Source organism: Borostomias antarcticus (genome assembly GCF_949987555.1).
Source record: "Borostomias antarcticus genome assembly, chromosome: 24".
In the NCBI taxonomy this organism is placed as follows: domain Eukaryota; kingdom Metazoa; phylum Chordata; class Actinopteri; order Stomiiformes; family Stomiidae; genus Borostomias; species Borostomias antarcticus.
Genome location: NC_140257.1, coordinates 18,211,456 through 18,230,367, shown reverse-complemented (window position 1 = coordinate 18,230,367; position 18,912 = coordinate 18,211,456). Strand labels below are relative to the sequence as shown.

Sequence of the window (18,912 nt, the reverse complement as noted above, 5' to 3'; positions counted from 1 at the left end):
TCACAGGTATGTAGTACAAGCAATTCTGATCAGAGATCTGCCACCCAGGGGTGTCTAGTCTATTCCTAGGCTGAGCAGTGACAAATTTAATTATTTCCACCTGAAAAAAAACATAAGGGGTATGTATGGCGTTTTTTTTTCAGACCAAATAATTTTTTATCTACAATCTTCATGAACATTCACAGGTATGTAGTACAAGCAATTCTGATCAGAGATCTGCCACCCAGGGGTGTCTAGTCCAGTCCTAGGCCGAGCAGTGACAAATTTAATTATTTCCACCTGAAAAAAAACATAAGGGGTATGTATGGCGTTTTTTTTTCAGACCAAATTAATTTTTATCTACAATCTTCATGAACATTCACAGGCATGTAGTACAAGCAATTCCGATCAGAGATCTGCCACCCAGGGGTGTCTAGTCCATTCCTAGGCCGAGCAGTGACAAATTTAATTATTTCCACCTGAAAAAAAACATAAGGGGTATGTATGTATGGCGTTTTTTTTTCAGACCAAATTAATTTTTATCTACAATCTTCATGAACATTCACAGGCATGCAGTACAAGCAATTCTGATCAGAGATCTGCCACCCAGGGGTGTCTAGTCCAGTCCTAGGCCGAGCAGTGACAAATTTAATTATTTCCACCTGAAAAAAAACATAAGGGGTATGTATGGCGGTTTTTTTTTCAGACCAAATTAATTTTTATCTACAATCTTCATGAACATTCACAGGCATGTAGTACAAGCAATTCTGATCAGAGATCTGCAACTCATGGGTGTCTAGTCCATTCCTAGGCCGAGCAGTGACAAATGTAATTATTTCCACCTGAAAAAAAACATAAGGGGTATGTATGACGTTTTTTTTTCAGACCAAATACATTTTTATCTACAATCTTCATGAACATTCACAGGTATGTAGTACAAGCAATTCTGATCAGAGATCTGCCACCCAGGGGTGTCTAGTCCATTCCTAGGCCGAGCAGTGACAAATTTAATTATTTCCACCTGAAAAAAAACATAAGGGGTATGTATGTATGGCGTTTTTTTTTCAGACCAAATTAATTTTTATCTACAATCTTCATGAACATTCACAGGCATGCAGTACAAGCAATTCTGATCAGAGATCTGCCACCCAGGGGTGTCTAGTCCAGTCCTAGGCCGAGCAGTGACAAATTTAATTATTTCCACCTGAAAAAAAACATAAGGGGTATGTATGGCGGTTTTTTTTTCAGACCAAATTAATTTTTATCTACAATCTTCATGAACATTCACAGGCATGTAGTACAAGCAATTCTGATCAGAGATCTGCAACTCATGGGTGTCTAGTCCATTCCTAGGCCGAGCAGTGACAAATGTAATTATTTCCACCTGAAAAAAAACATAAGGGGTATGTATGACGTTTTTTTTTCAGACCAAATACATTTTTATCTACAATCTTCATGAACATTCACAGGTATGTAGTACAAGCAATTCTGATCAGAGATCTGCCACCCAGGGGTGTCTAGTCCATTCCTAGGCTGAGCAGTGACAAATGTAATTATTTCCATCTGAAAAAAAACATAAGGGGTATGTATGGCGTTTTTTTTTCAGACCAAATTAATTTTTATCTACAATCTTCATGAACATTCACAGGCATGTAGTACAAGCAATTCTGATCAGAGATCTGCAACTCATGGGTGTCTAGTCCATTCCTAAGCCGAGCAGTGACAAATGTAATTATTTCCACCTGAAAAAAAACATAAGGGGTATGTATGGCGTTTTTTTTTTCAGACCAAATTCATTTTTATCTACAATCTTCATGAACATTCACAGGCATGTAGTACAAGCAATTCTGATCAGAGATCTGCCACCCAGGGGTGTCTAGTCCAGTCCTAGGCCGAGCAGTGACAAATTTAATTATTTACACCTGAAAAAAAACATAAGGGGTATGTATGGCGTTTTTTTTTCAGACCAAATTAATTTTTATCTACAATCTTCATGAACATTCACAGGCATGTAGTACAAGCAATTCCGATCAGAGATCTGCCACCCAGGGGTGTCTAGTCCATTCCTAGGCTGAGCAGTGACAAATTTACTTATTTCCATCTGAAAAAAAACATAAGGGGTATGTATGGCGTTTTTTTTTCAGACCAAATTAATTTTTATCTACAATCTTCATGAACATTCACAGGCATGTAGTACAAGCAATGCTGATCAGAGATCTGCCACCCAGGGGTGTCTAGTCCATTCCTAGGCTGAGCAGTGACAAATTTAATTATTTCCACCTGAAAAAAACAAAAGAGGTATGTATGGCGTTTTTTTTTCAGACCAAATACATTTTTATCTACAATCTTCATGAACATTCACAGGCATGTAGTACAAGCAATTCTGATCAGAGATCTGCAACTCATGGGTGTCTAGTCCATTCCTAGGCCGAGCAGTGACACATGTAATTATTTCCACCTGAAAAAAAACATAAGGGGTATGTATGGCGTTTTTTTTTCAGACCAAATTAATTTTTATCTACAATCTTCATGAACATTCACAGGCATGTAGTACAAGCAATTCTGATCAGAGATCTGCCACCCAGGGGTGTCTAGTCCAGTCCTAGGCCGAGCAGTGACAAATTTAATTATTTCCACCTGAAAAAAAACATAAGGGGTATGTATGGCGTTTTTTTTTCAGACCAAATAATTTTTATCTACAATCTTCATGAACATTCACAGGTATGTAGTACAAGCAATTCTGATCAGAGATCTGCCACCCAGGGGTGTCTAGTCTATTCCTAGGCTGAGCAGTGACAAATTTAATTATTTCCACCTGAAAAAAAACATAAGGGGTATGTATGGCGTTTTTTTTTCGGACCAAATAATTTTTTATCTACAATCTTCATGAACATTCACAGGTATGTAGTACAAGCAATTCTGATCAGAGATCTGCCACCCAGGGGTGTCTAGTCCAGTCCTAGGCCGAGCAGTGACAAATGTAATTATTTCCACCTGAAAAAAAACATAAGGGGTATGTATGGCGTTTTTTTTTCAGACCAAATTAATTTTTATCTACAATCTTCATGAACATTCACAGGCATGTAGTACAAGCAATGCTGATCAGAGATCTGCCACCCAGGGGTGTCTAGTCCATTCCTAGGCTGAGCAGTGACAAATTTAATTATTTCCACCTGAAAAAAACAAAAGGGGTATGTATGGCGTTTTTTTTTCAGACCAAATACATTTTTATCTACAATCTTCATGAACATTCACAGGCATGTAGTACAAGCAATTCTGATCAGAGATCTGCAACTCATGGGTGTCTAGTCCATTCCTAGGCCGAGCAGTGACACATGTAATTATTTCCACCTGAAAAAAAACATAAGGGGTATGTATGGCGTTTTTTTTTCAGACCAAATTAATTTTTATCTACAATCTTCATGAACATTCACAGGCATGTAGTACAAGCAATTCTGATCAGAGATCTGCCACCCAGGGGTGTCTAGTCCAGTCCTAGGCCGAGCAGTGACAAATTTAATTATTTCCACCTGAAAAAAAACATAAGGGGTATGTATGGCGTTTTTTTTTCAGACCAAATAATTTTTATCTACAATCTTCATGAACATTCACAGGTATGTAGTACAAGCAATTCTGATCAGAGATCTGCCACCCAGGGGTGTCTAGTCTATTCCTAGGCTGAGCAGTGACAAATTTAATTATTTCCACCTGAAAAAAAACATAAGGGGTATGTATGGCGTTTTTTTTTCGGACCAAATAATTTTTTATCTACAATCTTCATGAACATTCACAGGTATGTAGTACAAGCAATTCTGATCAGAGATCTGCCACCCAGGGGTGTCTAGTCCAGTCCTAGGCCGAGCAGTGACAAATGTAATTATTTCCACCTGAAAAAAAACATAAGGGGTATGTATGGCGTTTTTTTTTCAGACCAAATTAATTTTTATCTACAATCTTCATGAACATTCACAGGCATGTAGTACAAGCAATGCTGATCAGAGATCTGCCACCCAGGGGTGTCTAGTCCATTCCTAGGCTGAGCAGTGACAAATTTAATTATTTCCACCTGAAAAAAACAAAAGGGGTATGTATGGCGTTTTTTTTTCAGACCAAATACATTTTTATCTACAATCTTCATGAACATTCACAGGCATGTAGTACAAGCAATTCTGATCAGAGATCTGCAACTCATGGGTGTCTAGTCCATTCCTAGGCCGAGCAGTGACACATGTAATTATTTCCACCTGAAAAAAAACATAAGGGGTATGTATGGCGTTTTTTTTTCAGACCAAATTAATTTTTATCTACAATCTTCATGAACATTCACAGGCATGTAGTACAAGCAATTCTGATCAGAGATCTGCCACCCAGGGGTGTCTAGTCCAGTCCTAGGCCGAGCAGTGACAAATTTAATTATTTCCACCTGAAAAAAAACATAAGGGGTATGTATGGCGTTTTTTTTTCAGACCAAATAATTTTTATCTACAATCTTCATGAACTTTCACAGGTATGTAGTACAAGCAATTCTGATTATAGATCTGCCACCCAGGCAGTGAGAAATTTAATTCAGCACCAAAAACTTTTTAACACACAAAAAACAATAAGGGGTACAGTCCTCAGAACTAAAAGTCTGTGCCTGCAGACATACAGTCTTAGCGGCGGTAAAAACATATTACAACGCGTAACCACAAGGGGCAGTAAAGCACTGCAACAGTGAGGCTTCTCTGACAATCTGGTTGCTGCTGCTTAGACTATAGCCTAATGTAGGCTGCGTTTCTCAGTTTAACCGGTCTGAATTGTGAACAGCTCTTTTGGATTAGCTACAGCAGAGACAGTAGCCTACATAAAATTGGTTATTTAAAGGGCTATCATTTTACCAATTGAACGGACTTCATTCATTCCACCCAAAAAAAAACAATAAGGGGTATGTATGTATGGCGGGGGTTTTTTCAGACCAAATGTTTTTTTTATCTAAAATCTTCATGATTGTAGATTGTAGCAATTCTGATTATCGATCTGCCACCCAGGGGTGTCTAGTCCATTCTTAGGCCAAGCAGTGAGGAATTGTTATTGTTGTTTTTTGGGGTGGATTTTTTTGGGGGGATAAATTAAATTCCTCACTGCTTGGCCTAGGAATGGACTAGACACCCATGGGTGGCAGATATACAATCAGAATTGCTTTTACTACATACCTGTGAAAGTTCATGAAGATTGTATATAAAAAGAAATTTGGTCTGAAAAAAAAAAAAAACGCCAAAACATCTATAGACAATGTACCTTTTAACAGTTTTACATGATTGTATCACACAGAAAGGAAATTAAACACTTTATTTGGTTTAATTATTTAATTGTTCAAACAAATGCTATCTTGATTTTGCAGAGAAAGGACCCAAGTTGTGTCCAAACAGTCAACATCACACACGCTGTGCCACACAACCTCACTCCCATAACCACTCCCGTTGCCATAACAACAGTGAGGCACTGGACCACAACCTCCGTCCCCATGACGAAGACTGCCACCACCACCACTAACATCACCACGGCCACGGCCACCTCCAGCCCCAACCCAGCCACCAGTAACCCTGCAGAGGGTAGGTACCACCACTAACGTCACCACCATTAACATCACCACCACTAGCATCACCGCCACTAGCATCACCACCACTAACATCACCACCACTAGCATCACCACCACTAGCATCACCACCACTAACATCACCACCAGTACCACCACTAACATCACCACCACTAATAACATGGCTATGTCAACGAAAAACTATAATATCATATGAGTGAGCATCTCTTTTTTGAAGTGAATTCATCGGGTCTACACACAAGCAAATGTATCCAGGTCAGTGTGCAGGGGGATTGGCATGTCTCAGGTCAGTGTGCAGGGGGATTGGCATGTCTCAGGTCAGTGTGCAGGGGGATTGGCATGTCTCAGATCAGTGTGCAGGGGGATTGGCATGTCTCAGGTCAGTGTGCAGGGGGATTGGCATGTCTCAGGTCAGTGTGCAGGGGGATTGGCATGTCTCAGATCAGTGTGCAGGGGGATTGGCATGTCTCAGGTCAGTGTGCAGGGGGCATGTCTCAGGTCAGTGTGCAGGGGGATTGGCATGTCTCAGGTCAGTGTTTAGGGTGATAAGCATGTCTCAGGTCAGTGTGCAGGGGGATTGGCAGCATTGTTGAGGCATGGTTTCTGATTCAGCTCTTAAGTTGTGTTTTGTTGGGGAGGAGGAGGAGCCTATAGCCTATATGCTCATAGCCACCATACACAAACTGACACATCCCGTCCTCATCCATCACACATCCCGTCCTCATCCATCACACATCCCGTCCTCATCCATCACACTGGCGGCGCACCATGTGGCAGCAGATAGAAGCGTGAAATGGGTGTCAATCACCTTTAAAAGGGAGCTCAACGTATAAAATCAAACTATGACTCAAAGCATACGGCTAGGCTACAGCATAAATTACATACAATTACACACAAATAATTTTGTGCTAAACCTTTTTTCTCCAAAACAAATTATTTGTGTGTAATTGTATGTTGTATTGTTTTGTATGTTACTCATCTCTCATTCCTCTTTCAGATGCCACAAACATTTCTCTGCACATACAAGAGGAGCTAGGTACGTAGCACACCCTAACCATGGTTCTACTGTACTGCCTGTCAGGGGTAGTGCTCTATCTTAACCTCCTGTCAGGTAGATCTCACACAGCCTTGATCCAGGTCGGTAGACTTCCCTGCCCTGCCAGGAGCCATTCATTGTGCCATTGACTTGTTTCACTCGGTTTGCAGTACTATATCTACAGATTATTTTGTTAGTCACCAAAGTGAAGACAGTTTTCAAAAGATGAAAGCCTTTTCTCTGATGTGGCTACAGTTGCAGCCCCCACCTTTTATATAAAAAGCACTTTTTGCCCTTAAAATAGCACATTTCCACCAATATCCACTCATGGAGCTATTATGGTATCCACTAGCCTGGCTTCAGGACCCTTATCACGTGATCTCACATGCTGTTTCTCTATTGTGGAGAAAGATCACATGATCTGGGTCGTAAAGCCAAGCTAGTGGATACTGGTGGATTATTGTACAGACTATTATGTTTTTATTTTATGACAATCCCTCCTGCAGCTACCACTCCGGAGGAGGAGGAAGAGGAGGAGGAAGAGGAGGAGGGCACAGAGGAACACAGTGAGGTTCGGCTACAGACTGGTCTCCTGGTGGGCATCGTCCTGGTGATGGTTGCCATGGCAGCCGCCGTCATGCTCACGGTCTACATGTACAACCACCCCACGTCCAGCGCCAGCCTCTTCTTCATAGAGGTGAACTACTGCTACTGTTATTATACATGTATACACCCCTACTGTTATTATACATGTATACACCCCCTACTGTTATTATACATGTATACACCCCCTACTGTTATTATACATGTATACACCCCCTACTGTTATTATACATGTATACACCCCCTACTGTTGTTATACATTTATACACCAGCCTCTTCTTCATAGAGGTGAACTACTGCTACTGTTATTATACATTTATACACCCCTACTGTTATACAGTACATGTATACACCCCCTACTGTTATTATACATTTATACACACCCTACTGTTATTATACATTTATACACCAGCCTCTTCAAAGAGGTAAACTACTGCTTGTTATTATACATTTATACACCCCCTAGTGTTATTACACATTTATACACCAGCCTCTTCTTCATAGAGGTGAACTACTGCTTATTACACCTTTATACACCAGCCTCTTCTTCATAGAGGTGAACTGCTGCTACTGTTATTATACATATATACACCCCCTACTGTTGTTATACATTTATACACCAGCCTCTTCTTCATAGAGGTGAACTACTACTACTACTGTTATTATACATTTATACATCCCTACCTTTATACACCAGCCTCTTCATAGAGGTAAACTACTACTACTGTTATTATACATTTATACATCCCTACTATTATTACACCTTTATACACCAGCCTCTTCATAGAGGTAAACTACTGCTACTGTTATTATATTATACACCAGCCTGTTCTTTATAGAGGTGAACTGTTATTAAATGTATACATTTATACACCGAGCAGTGGAAATATACTTGAAGCTTGTTTGTAGGTGAAGAGATCTCCAGTTGTTTTCTTAGTTTAGGTTTTACTTGACTGTTTGCTAAATGGACTGCACCCTTTTATCCAAAGCGCTTTACAATGAAGGCCTCTCATTCACCCCTTCACACACACACACACCAGTGGCGGCAGCTGCCATGCAAGGTGCTAGCCTGCTCATTGGGACCAATATGGGGTTCAGTGTCTAGACCAAGGACAGCTGAACCGCCAAACCATCGATCATTGGACGACCCGGCCTACCTCCTGAGCTACAGCCGCCCACTATGACACAAAGGGCTCTAGTATTAATCAGCTCAGACCTTTTGTATTTTTATAGCACAATTTATACATAGAGGCAACACATTGCACTTCACAGAAAAGGGGCAACGAAATGCATATATATAAAAATGCTCTCAAAATACATGACAAGAAATCACGATACTATCACTGTAATATCCTTTACAAATATAATATGCTAAACTTTGAAAATCTGATCATGTACTCAAATGTCTGTCTTATGTTTAAAATCCTCCATAATGCTGCTCCTCCCCCCCTGAGAAAGTTTGTAACACTCAGCTCTGAATTAATGACTCGAGCCACTAGGTCAACAACTCAGAGGGCGTGCAGAATCCCACAACGTAGGACTGCTTTTGGTCAATCATCCTTCATCTTCACGGCCATAAAACAGTGGAACAGCCTTCCAACAGAACTCACAACAACAACAAGCTTTCATAGCTTCTCTCGCCTCGCAAAGCAGTGGATACTCGCTCAGCAAAGCTGCGCGCACCTGTAGTCGCACCTGTAGTCAAGTGTGTGTGTGTGTGTGTATGTGTGTGTGTGTGTGTGTGTGTGTGTGTGTGTGTGTGTGTGTGTGTGTGTGTGTGGCACATATGTATGGGGGCTGTACTTAGGGTTTGTTTTTTAAGGGTCTGGGGAGGTTGGGATGAGGGTATAGGGATGAGTGAAATATAACGTTTTTGTATTCCTTCTATGTATGTAACTCTCCTACTGTATACTATTTGCCCCACTATTTTAAGACTGTATATTTATTTGCCCAGGGACTGCGGGTGGAAATTAGCTGTTTAGCTATAACCTTGTACAGTGCATCTCTCCCTATTCTATAAGGTAAATGTCTACTGTACTTTGTCCCTGTCTTAAAAATAAATAAAATCAATCAATCAAATCAATCATATACTATCCCTGAGCCTCATTTCCCAGAGGAAAGCAAGGAAAAAAACAGTTTGACCATTTGAGCCAATCTGGTAGAAGGAAGTATTACTGTACTGTATTACTGTAGTTGTGCTGCATTTCATCCTCTTTTCATTTCATCCTATCTTTTCTGTAAAATCAGTAGAATGGTGTTGTGATATTAACTCGTTCATTGCCTCATTCGCCCCCCCCCAGAGGAGGCCGACCCGCTGGCCGGTCATGAAGTTCCGGCGGGGGTCCGGGAACCCCTCGTACTCGGAGGTGGAAGCAGCGGGCCAGGAGGAGAGCATGGCGGTCATCGATCCCAAACAAGCCTTCGTCATCTCCAACCGCCGAGAGAGCTTCGCTATGACCGACCACAAAGACGGCTTCATCGTCCCTGACCAGAGAGAGCGCTTCTTGCTCACTGACCAGTGCTGACAGCAGCAAGAACTACAACTCACTACAAAGACTACAAAGAGTTTTTGGTAGCTAGAGCTGGCTCTCTATGATGAAGAAAATGGTGGCAAGGGGACTTGAAAAATATTTATGAAGCCTAACTGTGTCATAAAGCTTAATATGGCTTTGGGGTGAAGATCACAATAAATAAAAAGAAACCATGAAGGCGTTAAAGCAGTTTGTGATAACTGTGTAAATGGATCAGTTTACTGATATAGCTACAACTGTCATCTGGTTTCCTTGTACCAGGGGATGACACTATTACAGCAATAACAGCTACTGTGGATTGTTGAGCCATTATCAGCCAGGCTCAATATCAGCTACAGGAAAGACTTTGATTGTGTGCAAATGTAAATATGCCATCATTTGCTTTCATTTACTGAACAAATCTCTGAAATGTTGAGCAGTGGAACTCAGTTGAAAATAATGATGGATACATTAAATTCACCTTAATATAATCACTGCTCTCGGGTCCCTCAGCTCAGCGATGTGTACTGTTCTCTTTGGTGGTCAAGTGTAGGAGAGAGGATGGCCCTGAAAGAAAGTGTTACGTCAACGCCAGACGCCATATAGACGGGGAATAAGGCCAGACAGGGATAAGGCCTTCCTCTGTGCACAGGAATGTCCAACACAGGTGCCACTTCCTACGCTCAAAAATCTCAACAACCCTCTATGTCACTTGGAGGAGATTATATTATTATATACTGGTCCTCAGTAGATATACAGTAATAACTGTATGGCAGCATATATTACCTCAGGCTTAAAGCAGCCAATCTAACTTTTGCACCTTAAAATGACAGCTTCAAAATCTTTTTTTGGTTCACTGCCTTGTAAGAGGGAGAATGGTACCCCGCACCCCCTCCGAACGGCTGTTCCTCCACTACGTAACTTTGTTGTTGTTGACCACACACTTTTTGGGGGTTGCGTCGAGTTCCGCTCAGAACTCAAACGCAAAATGTCAGACAGTGACGTTCAGTTCCTAGGTGGTAAAAATGTCCATGTTAAAAGCGAGCTCCACGAATCAGATCACTGTCCCTGGTACTTTAGGACTATGGGTAGTATAGTACTTTTGACATCGCAAATAAAACAAGTTTTCATTAAAACAACCTTTATCATACGGGCTTATGGCTTCTATCATACAGACTTGTAGTCAGGATTCATCTCGTAGCCAGTTGCAAGTTTTGTAAACACAATTGTTTTGGTTAGTTATCGTTTGTTTTTTGTTTAGTCTAGTTTTTTCACACCTAGTTTTCATTTTTTAGTTAGTTTTCATTAACTATAATTACCTTGGCCAGTTGTCTTGGTTCCAGGCTTAAAACTCTTGATATGCAGATTGTCCTTCATCAGCTAGCCAGTTGGTTAGGGTTAGGGTTTGGATCCAGGATTAAAACTCTTTTTCTGAAATGACAATGGAGTGAATGAAGACGGAATTCACTTCCTGAAACTCACTGTTCCACTTATTTATTTATTTTGCCAACAACATAAATAATTTTAATAAAAACATAGTTGGGCAAAAAGCTACATGCATTCGATATATATATTTATGGAGAAGTGTTGACAAATAATGTAGCATACAAACCTGCGTTCTTCGCTCCAGCAGCTTCTCTCCTGTTCTGGCTTCAGATTCACGCAGCGGGGAACATGCATAAACATATACAGTAACATATTTATGACACTTTTACCACAGTTGTGTAAAAGTGAAACTAGGAGGCGCCAAAACGCAGATACCTAGTTTTACATGGCGCCGCTTTTCATCCCTGCATTTAATGAAAACCTCACTGACAAGTTTGACATGATTTGTGGCAGGAAAGAAATCAACTGTGAAGAATACAGGATTTTACTTACAATGTCAAATCAAACAACAATTAAACGATCTAACAATCATAGACCTTCATTGTGAAACTGTGTATAGGCTACATAAAAATACAGTTGAAATGTTTAATTAGGAATGTTATTCAGACGATATTCCAATAATTCTAACAATTATGTGACAATACTCTGTAAAATGTTAATTTCTCAAACAATCATAAACCATGTAATAACCACAGTTAATGTTAACTTCTCAACCATACAGTAAATCATGTAATAACCACAATTAATGTTCATTTCTCAATCAAAAATCATGTAATAACTACAAACAATCATAAATCATATAATAACCACAGATAATCATAAATCATGTAATAACCACAGTTTGAAGCCAATTGCCACAGTTTGCTTGTGTTAATAATAATATAATAATAACTCATTTATATAGCGCCTTTCATAAAACCCAAGGTCGCTTTACATAGGGGCAGAAAAGATAAGAGACAAACATGGTAGACAGAGACACACAACATTAAGAAAAGGAAGCTAGAGGTCAAAGGCCATGTTAAAGAGGTGAGTTTTAAGAAGTTTCTTGAAGCTGTCCAGAGTTAGGGTGTTGCAGAGTTCTACAGGGAGGGAGTTCTAGAGGGGGGGAGTTCTACAGGGAGGGAGTTCTACAGGGAGGGAGTTCTACAGGGAGGGAGTTCTAGAGGGTGGGAGTTCTACAGGGACGGAGTTCTAGAGGGTGGGAGTTCTACAGGGAGGGAGTTCTAGAGGGTGGGAGTTCTGCAGGGAGGGAGTTCTAGAGGGAGGGAGTTCTGCAGGGAGGGAGTTCTAGAGGGTGGGAGTTCTAGAGGGAGGGAGTTCTAGAGGGAGGGAGTTCTAGAGGGAGGGAGTTCTGCAGGGAGGGAGTTCTAGAGGGAGGGAGTTCTGCAGGGAGGGAGTTCTACAGGGAGGGAGTTCTACAGGGAGGGAGTTCTAGAGGGAGGGAGTTCTAGAGGGGGGGAGTTCTAGAGGGGGGGAGCTCTACAGGGAGGGAGTTCTAGAGGGGGGGAGTTCTAGAGGGGGGGAGCTCTACAGGGAGGGAGTTCTAGAGGGGGGGAGTTCTAGAGGGGGGGAGCTCTACAGGGAGGGAGTTCTAGAGGGGGGGATTTCTACAGGGAGGGAGTTCTACAGGGAGGGAGTTCTAGAGGGTGGGAGTTCTACAGGGAGGGAGTTCTACAGGGAGGGAGTTCTACAGGGAGGGAGTTCTACAGGGAGGGAGTTCTACAGGGAGGGAGTTCTAGAGGGTGGGAGTTCTACAGGGAGGGAGTTCTACAGGGAGGGAGTTCTACAGGGAGGGAGTTCTACAGGGAGGGAGTTCTACAGGGAGGGAGTTCTAGAGGGTGGGAGTTCTACAGGGAGGGAGTTCTACAGGGAGGGAGTTCTAGAGGGAGGGAGTTCTAGAGGGGGGGAGCTGCTCTAGCTGTTCTAGAGGGTGGGAGCTCTACAGGGAGGGAGTTCTAGAGGGGGGGAGTTCTAGAGGGAGGGAGTTCTAGAGGGGGGGAGTTCTAGAGGGGGGGAGTTCTACAGGGAGGGAGTTCTAGAGGGGGGGGGCTGCCACGCTGAAAGCTCTGTCCCCAAAGGTCTGCAGTCTTGTTCGAGGAACATCCAAAGGGGAGAAGGAGAGGCTGCATTGGGGGGGACATCCAGGAGGAAGTGCGAGTGGAGGGGGGGAGCAGGGCATCCAGGAGGAAGTGCGAGTGGAGGGGGGGAGCAGGGCATCCAGGAGGAAGTGCGAGTGGAGGGGGGGAGCAGGGCATCCAGGAGGAAGTGCGAGTGGAGGGGGGGAGCAGGGCACCACAAGCTGCTGGTAGATGGTGTTCACTTTGGCTTGGAAGAAAACCAGGAACCTGGAGCAGAGGTCGTGGGCACCTGACGGGCGAGGGGGATCAAGGGGGCGGAGTAGCCGGTTGATGGTGGAGAATAGCGTCCTGGGGTGGTTTTTCTGGTTATCGATGAGGGTAGAATAGTACTTTGTTTTGGCCTTGGAGAGAGCTACCTGGTAGGACTGCACGTGGTCCTTGTAGGCCTCAAGGTGGACAGTGAGGCCAGATCTTTTGTGGAGCCTCTCCAATTGGTGGCCAATAGCCTTCAATGTGCGAAGTTCAGTGGTGAACCAGGGGTCAGGACGGGTGTAAGTGACAGTCCGGGTTTTGACGGCAAGAGAGTCCAGGCTGTGGGATAAGGCGGAGTTGTAGTGGGCAGCCAGACCACCCACTAGGGTGCTGGGGGGAGCTGAAGCCAGGTGGGTGGTTAGCAGGTTGGTCAGGGCTGGTGCACTTACTGTTTCAATGTTCCTGTAGGTGAAGTAAAATCGTTTTCTGGTCCATTGTGTGTGTCTGTGCCGGGACCGGCCTGTTTGAATCTGCCTAGAAGTCCGCCTAGAACAAGTTGACAGTTCTGTCTGGTACCAGGCTACCGAGGCTGGGAAGGTTGATCATGTTCTAACTGTTGTGAATGGTTTCCTAGGCTACCAATGGCTTTTAAAAATAATAATAATCCTATGGGCTGCGTTGGGCTGTTTTGAGGGACCAGAACACTTACAAATGTGGGCCGGTAAGATTCACAACAACAACAAGTTTTTCCTGAAATCCTACCGGCCTACTGGCCCACGCATGGAACCGGCCTACTGGCCCACGCATGGAACCGGCCTACTGGCCCACGCATGGAACCGGCCTACTGGCCCACGCATGGAACCGGCCTACTGGCCCACGCATGGAACCGGCCTACCAGCAGAACTCCCAGTGTTCCCAACGGCCAATCCACCCCTGCATCCACGCACAGGGCCTGATAAACACACATAAAAAATACTAGCCTACAGTCTGAGGTATGTTCAGGTTGATGAAGGTGGTAACCATCTTGCTAGCTGCAGCCATCTTGTAAATGTGTTGTGTGAGACACATCAGGTTGCAGGGACTGAGGGCAGAACTGCAGGGACTGATGGGGCAGAAGTTTGGACGCGTCTGTCCAGCCTAGGACTCCTCATCTAAAAGTTGGATCCGGACAGTTATAGCATTAGACTATTAGAGCTACAGAACGCTGCTTTGATATGATCATTTTCAACATCATACTAAAGGAACTAAAGACCCAGAGAATGTGCTCACCTGTCAGGGGGGGAGCTGGCAGTCGCCTCCTGAACGGTCGTGATGAGTCCAAGGTTTGTGGCTACAGAGTTTGACACAACAACCCACATACTCAGTTGTATTGACAACACACAGTGTTAGATCTAAGAGGTAAAATGGCTTGGGACTCCTACCATGGGTCTGGTCTTAGGTTTAGCTAAACGGGTTTGCGGTACCACGTTTAGACCTGCGTTTTTCAAAGCTGTGATCCTTGCTGCGATGTCTGACACCTACAACACAAACCAAGTTACACTCTTTAGAGAGAGACAAAATCACCAAGTAGAAATTAGAAGAATCACACCCAGGTGGTGAAGTAAGTCGTGCTTTATGAGGCATCTCTACTGCCCTCTGCGACGGTTAAATCTCATGCTAGGTACAGACACGGACACGGACCCACAAGCACACACACGTAAAAGAAAGAACCTGTGGTGTTTTGTTCTGGCCCCAACACGACCTCTACTGTATATGGTGGTGTGTGATGGCTCTGCTATCACTCCGAGGCCCCCGAGTCTATCAGCACGGCCCCGCAGTGCTGGAACCAACTGCCCACTGACATCAGGACAGCAGAGTCGCAGGCTCAAAACTCATCTCTTCAAGAAGTACTACCACGATCCTCCCTCTTAAGCACCTATTGTATTTATATTTTGCTACGCTTGCAATTGACCTTAGCACTAGATTATGCTCTTAGTCACTTGTTTAGAAAAGAGATGCACTACAGTAGTTCTGGTGAGTAGTAGTACACCGACTACCTACGTTAAATGCAATTATTGTAAGTCACTTTGGATGAAAGCGTCAGCTAAATGATCATAATGTAATATCATGTAATGTAATGTAAAGTCATGTGGTTGGTAGACGGCGTGTTGAGGGCTGAACACACCTGGAGCTCCGACTGCTGCACCTGAGCTGCTGCCGAGGCCACCTGGTCCTCCATGAAGGCCAGCTGGTCCTGGGAGGTGGCAGCGCTGACGGCCCTGGCGCACGTCTCCAGATCGCCCAGCTGCGCCTCCAGCCCGAACACCGTGCCCGCTGACACGTACACCTGCACGGGCACAGCCGGGGAACACACAGCTGGATCAAGAGAACCCACAGCCAGGGAACCCAAGCTGGATCAAGGGAACCCACAGCCGGGGAACACACAGCTGGATCAAGAGAACCCACAGCCGGGGAACACACAGCTGGATCAAGGGAACCCACAGCCGGGGAACCCAAGCTGGATCAAGGGAACCCACAGCCGGGGAACACACAGCTGGATCAAGGGAACCCACAGCCAGGGAACCCAAGCTGGATCAAGGCAGAGGTGAAGGTGGAGGTGGAGGTGGGCGTAGAGGTGGAGGTGGAGGTGGAGGGTAGAGGTGGGGGTAGAGGTGAGGGTAGAGGTGGAGGTGGGCGTAGAGGTAGAGGTGGGGGTAGAGGTGAGGGTAGAGGTGGAGGTGGGCGTAGAGGTGGAGGTGGAGGTGGAGGTAGAGGTGGAGGTGGAGGTAGAGGTGGGGAGGTGGAGGTGGGCTTAGAGGTGGAGGTGGAGGGTAGAGGTGAGGGTAGAGGTGGAGGTGGGCGTAGAGGTAGAGGTGGGGGTAGAGGTGAGGGTAGAGGTGAAGGTGGAGGTGAAAGCCGTCTGTATCTCACATCCTGCTCCAGTCTGCAGAGCTGCTCGTCCAGTTTCCTGGCGTCGGTGTTGGGAGGCAGCATGGCTGCGGATGGGGGGCGGGGCATGCAGGCTCCGCCCTCCATGTCGACTCCGCCCCCCATGCCCTGGAGCAACTCCTCCGTGGCGTTCAGAACCTTCAGCACCTCCGTGGTGATGCTGCTCAGGGACACCGCCGAGTACCTCTGCTCACACACACACACACACACACACACACACACACACACGTGCACACACGAACACCCACGCACACACACACACGCACATGCACACACACACACACACACGCACACACACACGCACATGCACACACACACACACACACACACATGTGCACACACACACACACGTGCACATACACACACGCACATGCACACACTCACACATTAAATTAAACGTTTAGCATATCATTGTACAGTACATGGTAGCTACCCTTATGTTGAACATAATGACAAATAAAGATTGAATCCCTGAACACATCCAGAGGAGAAATGCATTACCCATGATGCATTACACATGATGCATTCTCAATAAAAATGAAATGTACAGTAATGTGAAACCCTCCCATCCCTGTGTGAGAGTAAGAGATGTGTTTATGTGACAAACATTTTAAAAAGCTTTTAGACAAGAAGAGATGAACCATCAAAGAAAGGATGATAGAAATCAGTCAAACGTACATCACCTGATCGTGAGGGAGAGCTGAGCCAATCAGCTGCAGGGAGGAGGACAAGACAGGGAGGAGGGACAGGAAAGCAACCAGTAGAGACGGTGTTCAGGTGGTTAGCAGAGGAGGGGGTCAGGGTTGGGTCTTCCAGCAGAGCTGGTGTTCAGGAGAGGGTTAGGGTTGGGTCTTCCAGCAGAGCTGGTGTTCAGGAGAGGGCTAGGGTTAGGTCTTCCAGCAGAGCTGGTGTTCAGGAGAGGGTTAGGGTTAGGTCTTCCAGCAGAGCTGGTGTTCAGGAGGGGGTTAGGGTTAGGTCTTCCAGCAGAGCTGGTGTTCAGGGTTAGGTCTTCCAGCAGAGCTGGTGTTCAGGAGAGGGTCAGGGTTGGGTCTTCCAGCAGAGCTGGTGTTCAGGAGGGGGTCAGGGTTGGGTCTTCCAGCAGAGCTGGTGTTCAGGAGGGGGTCAGGGTTGGGTCTTCCAGTAAAGACAGTGTTCAGGAGGGGGTTAGGGTTGGGTCTTCCAGCAGAGCTGGTGTTCAGGCTGTTAGCAGCACTTTGTAAAGAAGCTCAGAGGGAAGAAGTTGGGATTTTTACGTTTTTCTTACATTGTGGATCTCTTCTGGAGACAGTATCTCCTCCTGGACTGAGGGGGCGCTGTCTCTCAGCTCTGTCGGTCTGCTGTCCTCCGCTTCCTGCTGTCTCTGCTCTGTATTTCTCCTCTCAACCTCCTCTTCACTTTCTCCCAGAGGTTCCTCCGCCTTCTCCCTCTCTCTCTCCTCCCTCTCTCTCTCCTCCCTCGCTTCTCTGTCACCTTCCTCTAACATCTTCTCCTCTTTCTCCTCCAGAACCATCTCTGTTTCACCATCATCTGTCTCTTCTGGCTCTTCTGTGATTGTGATCGCTGCCAGCTGATCGACTGACCCAACGCTCTCCTCAGACGAGCTTTCCTCTTCACTTTCAACTGTGTGTGATATGTCTTCCCTCTCTCCAATCTCCCTCTCCACAGCTGGCGTGGTATTCTCTCTCTCCTCTCCCTCCACCTTGTCGTCCATCTCCTCTTTCTCTTCCTCTCCTCCACCCTGGGCCTCTATCAGTTCTTCCTTCTTGTTTGAGTCTTCCCCTTCTTTCCTTCTTCCTTCTTGCCCCACAGCTTCTACCTTTCCTTCCATCTCTCCATCTTTCTCATCTCTCATTTCAAACGTCTCCACCTCTTCGCTGCTCAATCGCTCGCCCTCCCTGCCCTGCCCTTTTCCCCTCTCTCTCTCCATCGCTCCTTCTCTCTCTCTCTCCATCGCTCCTTCTCTCTCTCTCTCCATCGCTCCTTCTCTCTCTCTCTCCATCGCTCCTTCTCTCTCCACGGATTCGTGTCCACTCCACCCTTCATCTTGATCTTCATCCATCCGCCTGCCCGTCTCTCCGTCCCTAAACTCGTCCTCATCCTCAAAGTCAAACAGCCTCACATCTAGTTCTCCAATGCTGTCCCTCCTCTCCTCGTCCTCTGCCATCCCTCCTCCTCCCTCCATCTTCACCCCCGTGAACCAGAGCCTCCTCGTCTCCTTCTCTCCTGTCCTCCCTCCTCCCTCTCTGTCCAGCTCGTCCTCTGAGGAGGAGAACTGGGAGGCGCTGACCAGACTCGCCAGGTCTCGGACCGTAGACGCCAGCTCCTCCTGCTTCGCCTCCATCTCCCACAGCGACTCTCCCTCTCCCTCTCCCTCTCCCTCCATCCCTCCCTCCCTCTCTCCCTCTCTCCCCACTCTGTCCAGCTCCTCATCGGTGGAGGAGAACTGAGAGGCCTCCACCTGGTGAGCCAGTCTGCACAGTCTGGAGGTCAACTCTTCTCTCTCTCCACCTCCCTCTTCTCCTCCCCCTCCTCTCTCCTCCTCCC

General features: G+C 45.4%; 2 protein-coding genes across 2 annotated transcripts in view; one reads left to right on the top strand and one right to left on the bottom strand.

Annotated features, from left to right (window-relative positions):
- plxdc2a (plexin domain containing 2a) overlaps nucleotides 1–9,739 on the top strand; it is a gene marked incomplete at both ends in the record, with an annotated part of 29,055 nt that extends 19,316 nt beyond the window's left edge. The window contains 3 exons of the mRNA XM_084458362.1: nucleotides 5,492–5,570; nucleotides 7,118–7,308; nucleotides 9,515–9,739. Of these exons, the coding sequence (XP_084314488.1) occupies nucleotides 5,492–5,570; nucleotides 7,118–7,308; nucleotides 9,515–9,739 (495 nt within the window). The remainder of the gene's footprint in view (nucleotides 1–5,491; nucleotides 5,571–7,117; nucleotides 7,309–9,514) is intronic.
- Nucleotides 9,740–11,520: 1,781 nt separating this feature from the next.
- The window catches only part of myripa (myosin VIIA and Rab interacting protein a), a 31,204-nt gene continuing 23,812 nt past the window's right edge, over nucleotides 11,521–18,912 (bottom strand). Inside the window, exons 12-18 of the mRNA XM_084458361.1 lie at nucleotides 18,782–18,912; nucleotides 17,633–18,724; nucleotides 16,351–16,554; nucleotides 15,605–15,766; nucleotides 14,862–14,957; nucleotides 14,710–14,770; nucleotides 11,521–14,591 (exon numbers count right to left, since the gene is read on the bottom strand). The exon at nucleotides 18,782–18,912 is cut by the window's right edge and continues 817 nt beyond it. Of these exons, the coding sequence (XP_084314487.1) occupies nucleotides 14,578–14,591; nucleotides 14,710–14,770; nucleotides 14,862–14,957; nucleotides 15,605–15,766; nucleotides 16,351–16,554; nucleotides 17,633–18,724; nucleotides 18,782–18,912 (1,760 nt within the window). The 3' untranslated portion in view covers nucleotides 11,521–14,577. The remainder of the gene's footprint in view (nucleotides 14,592–14,709; nucleotides 14,771–14,861; nucleotides 14,958–15,604; nucleotides 15,767–16,350; nucleotides 16,555–17,632; nucleotides 18,725–18,781) is intronic.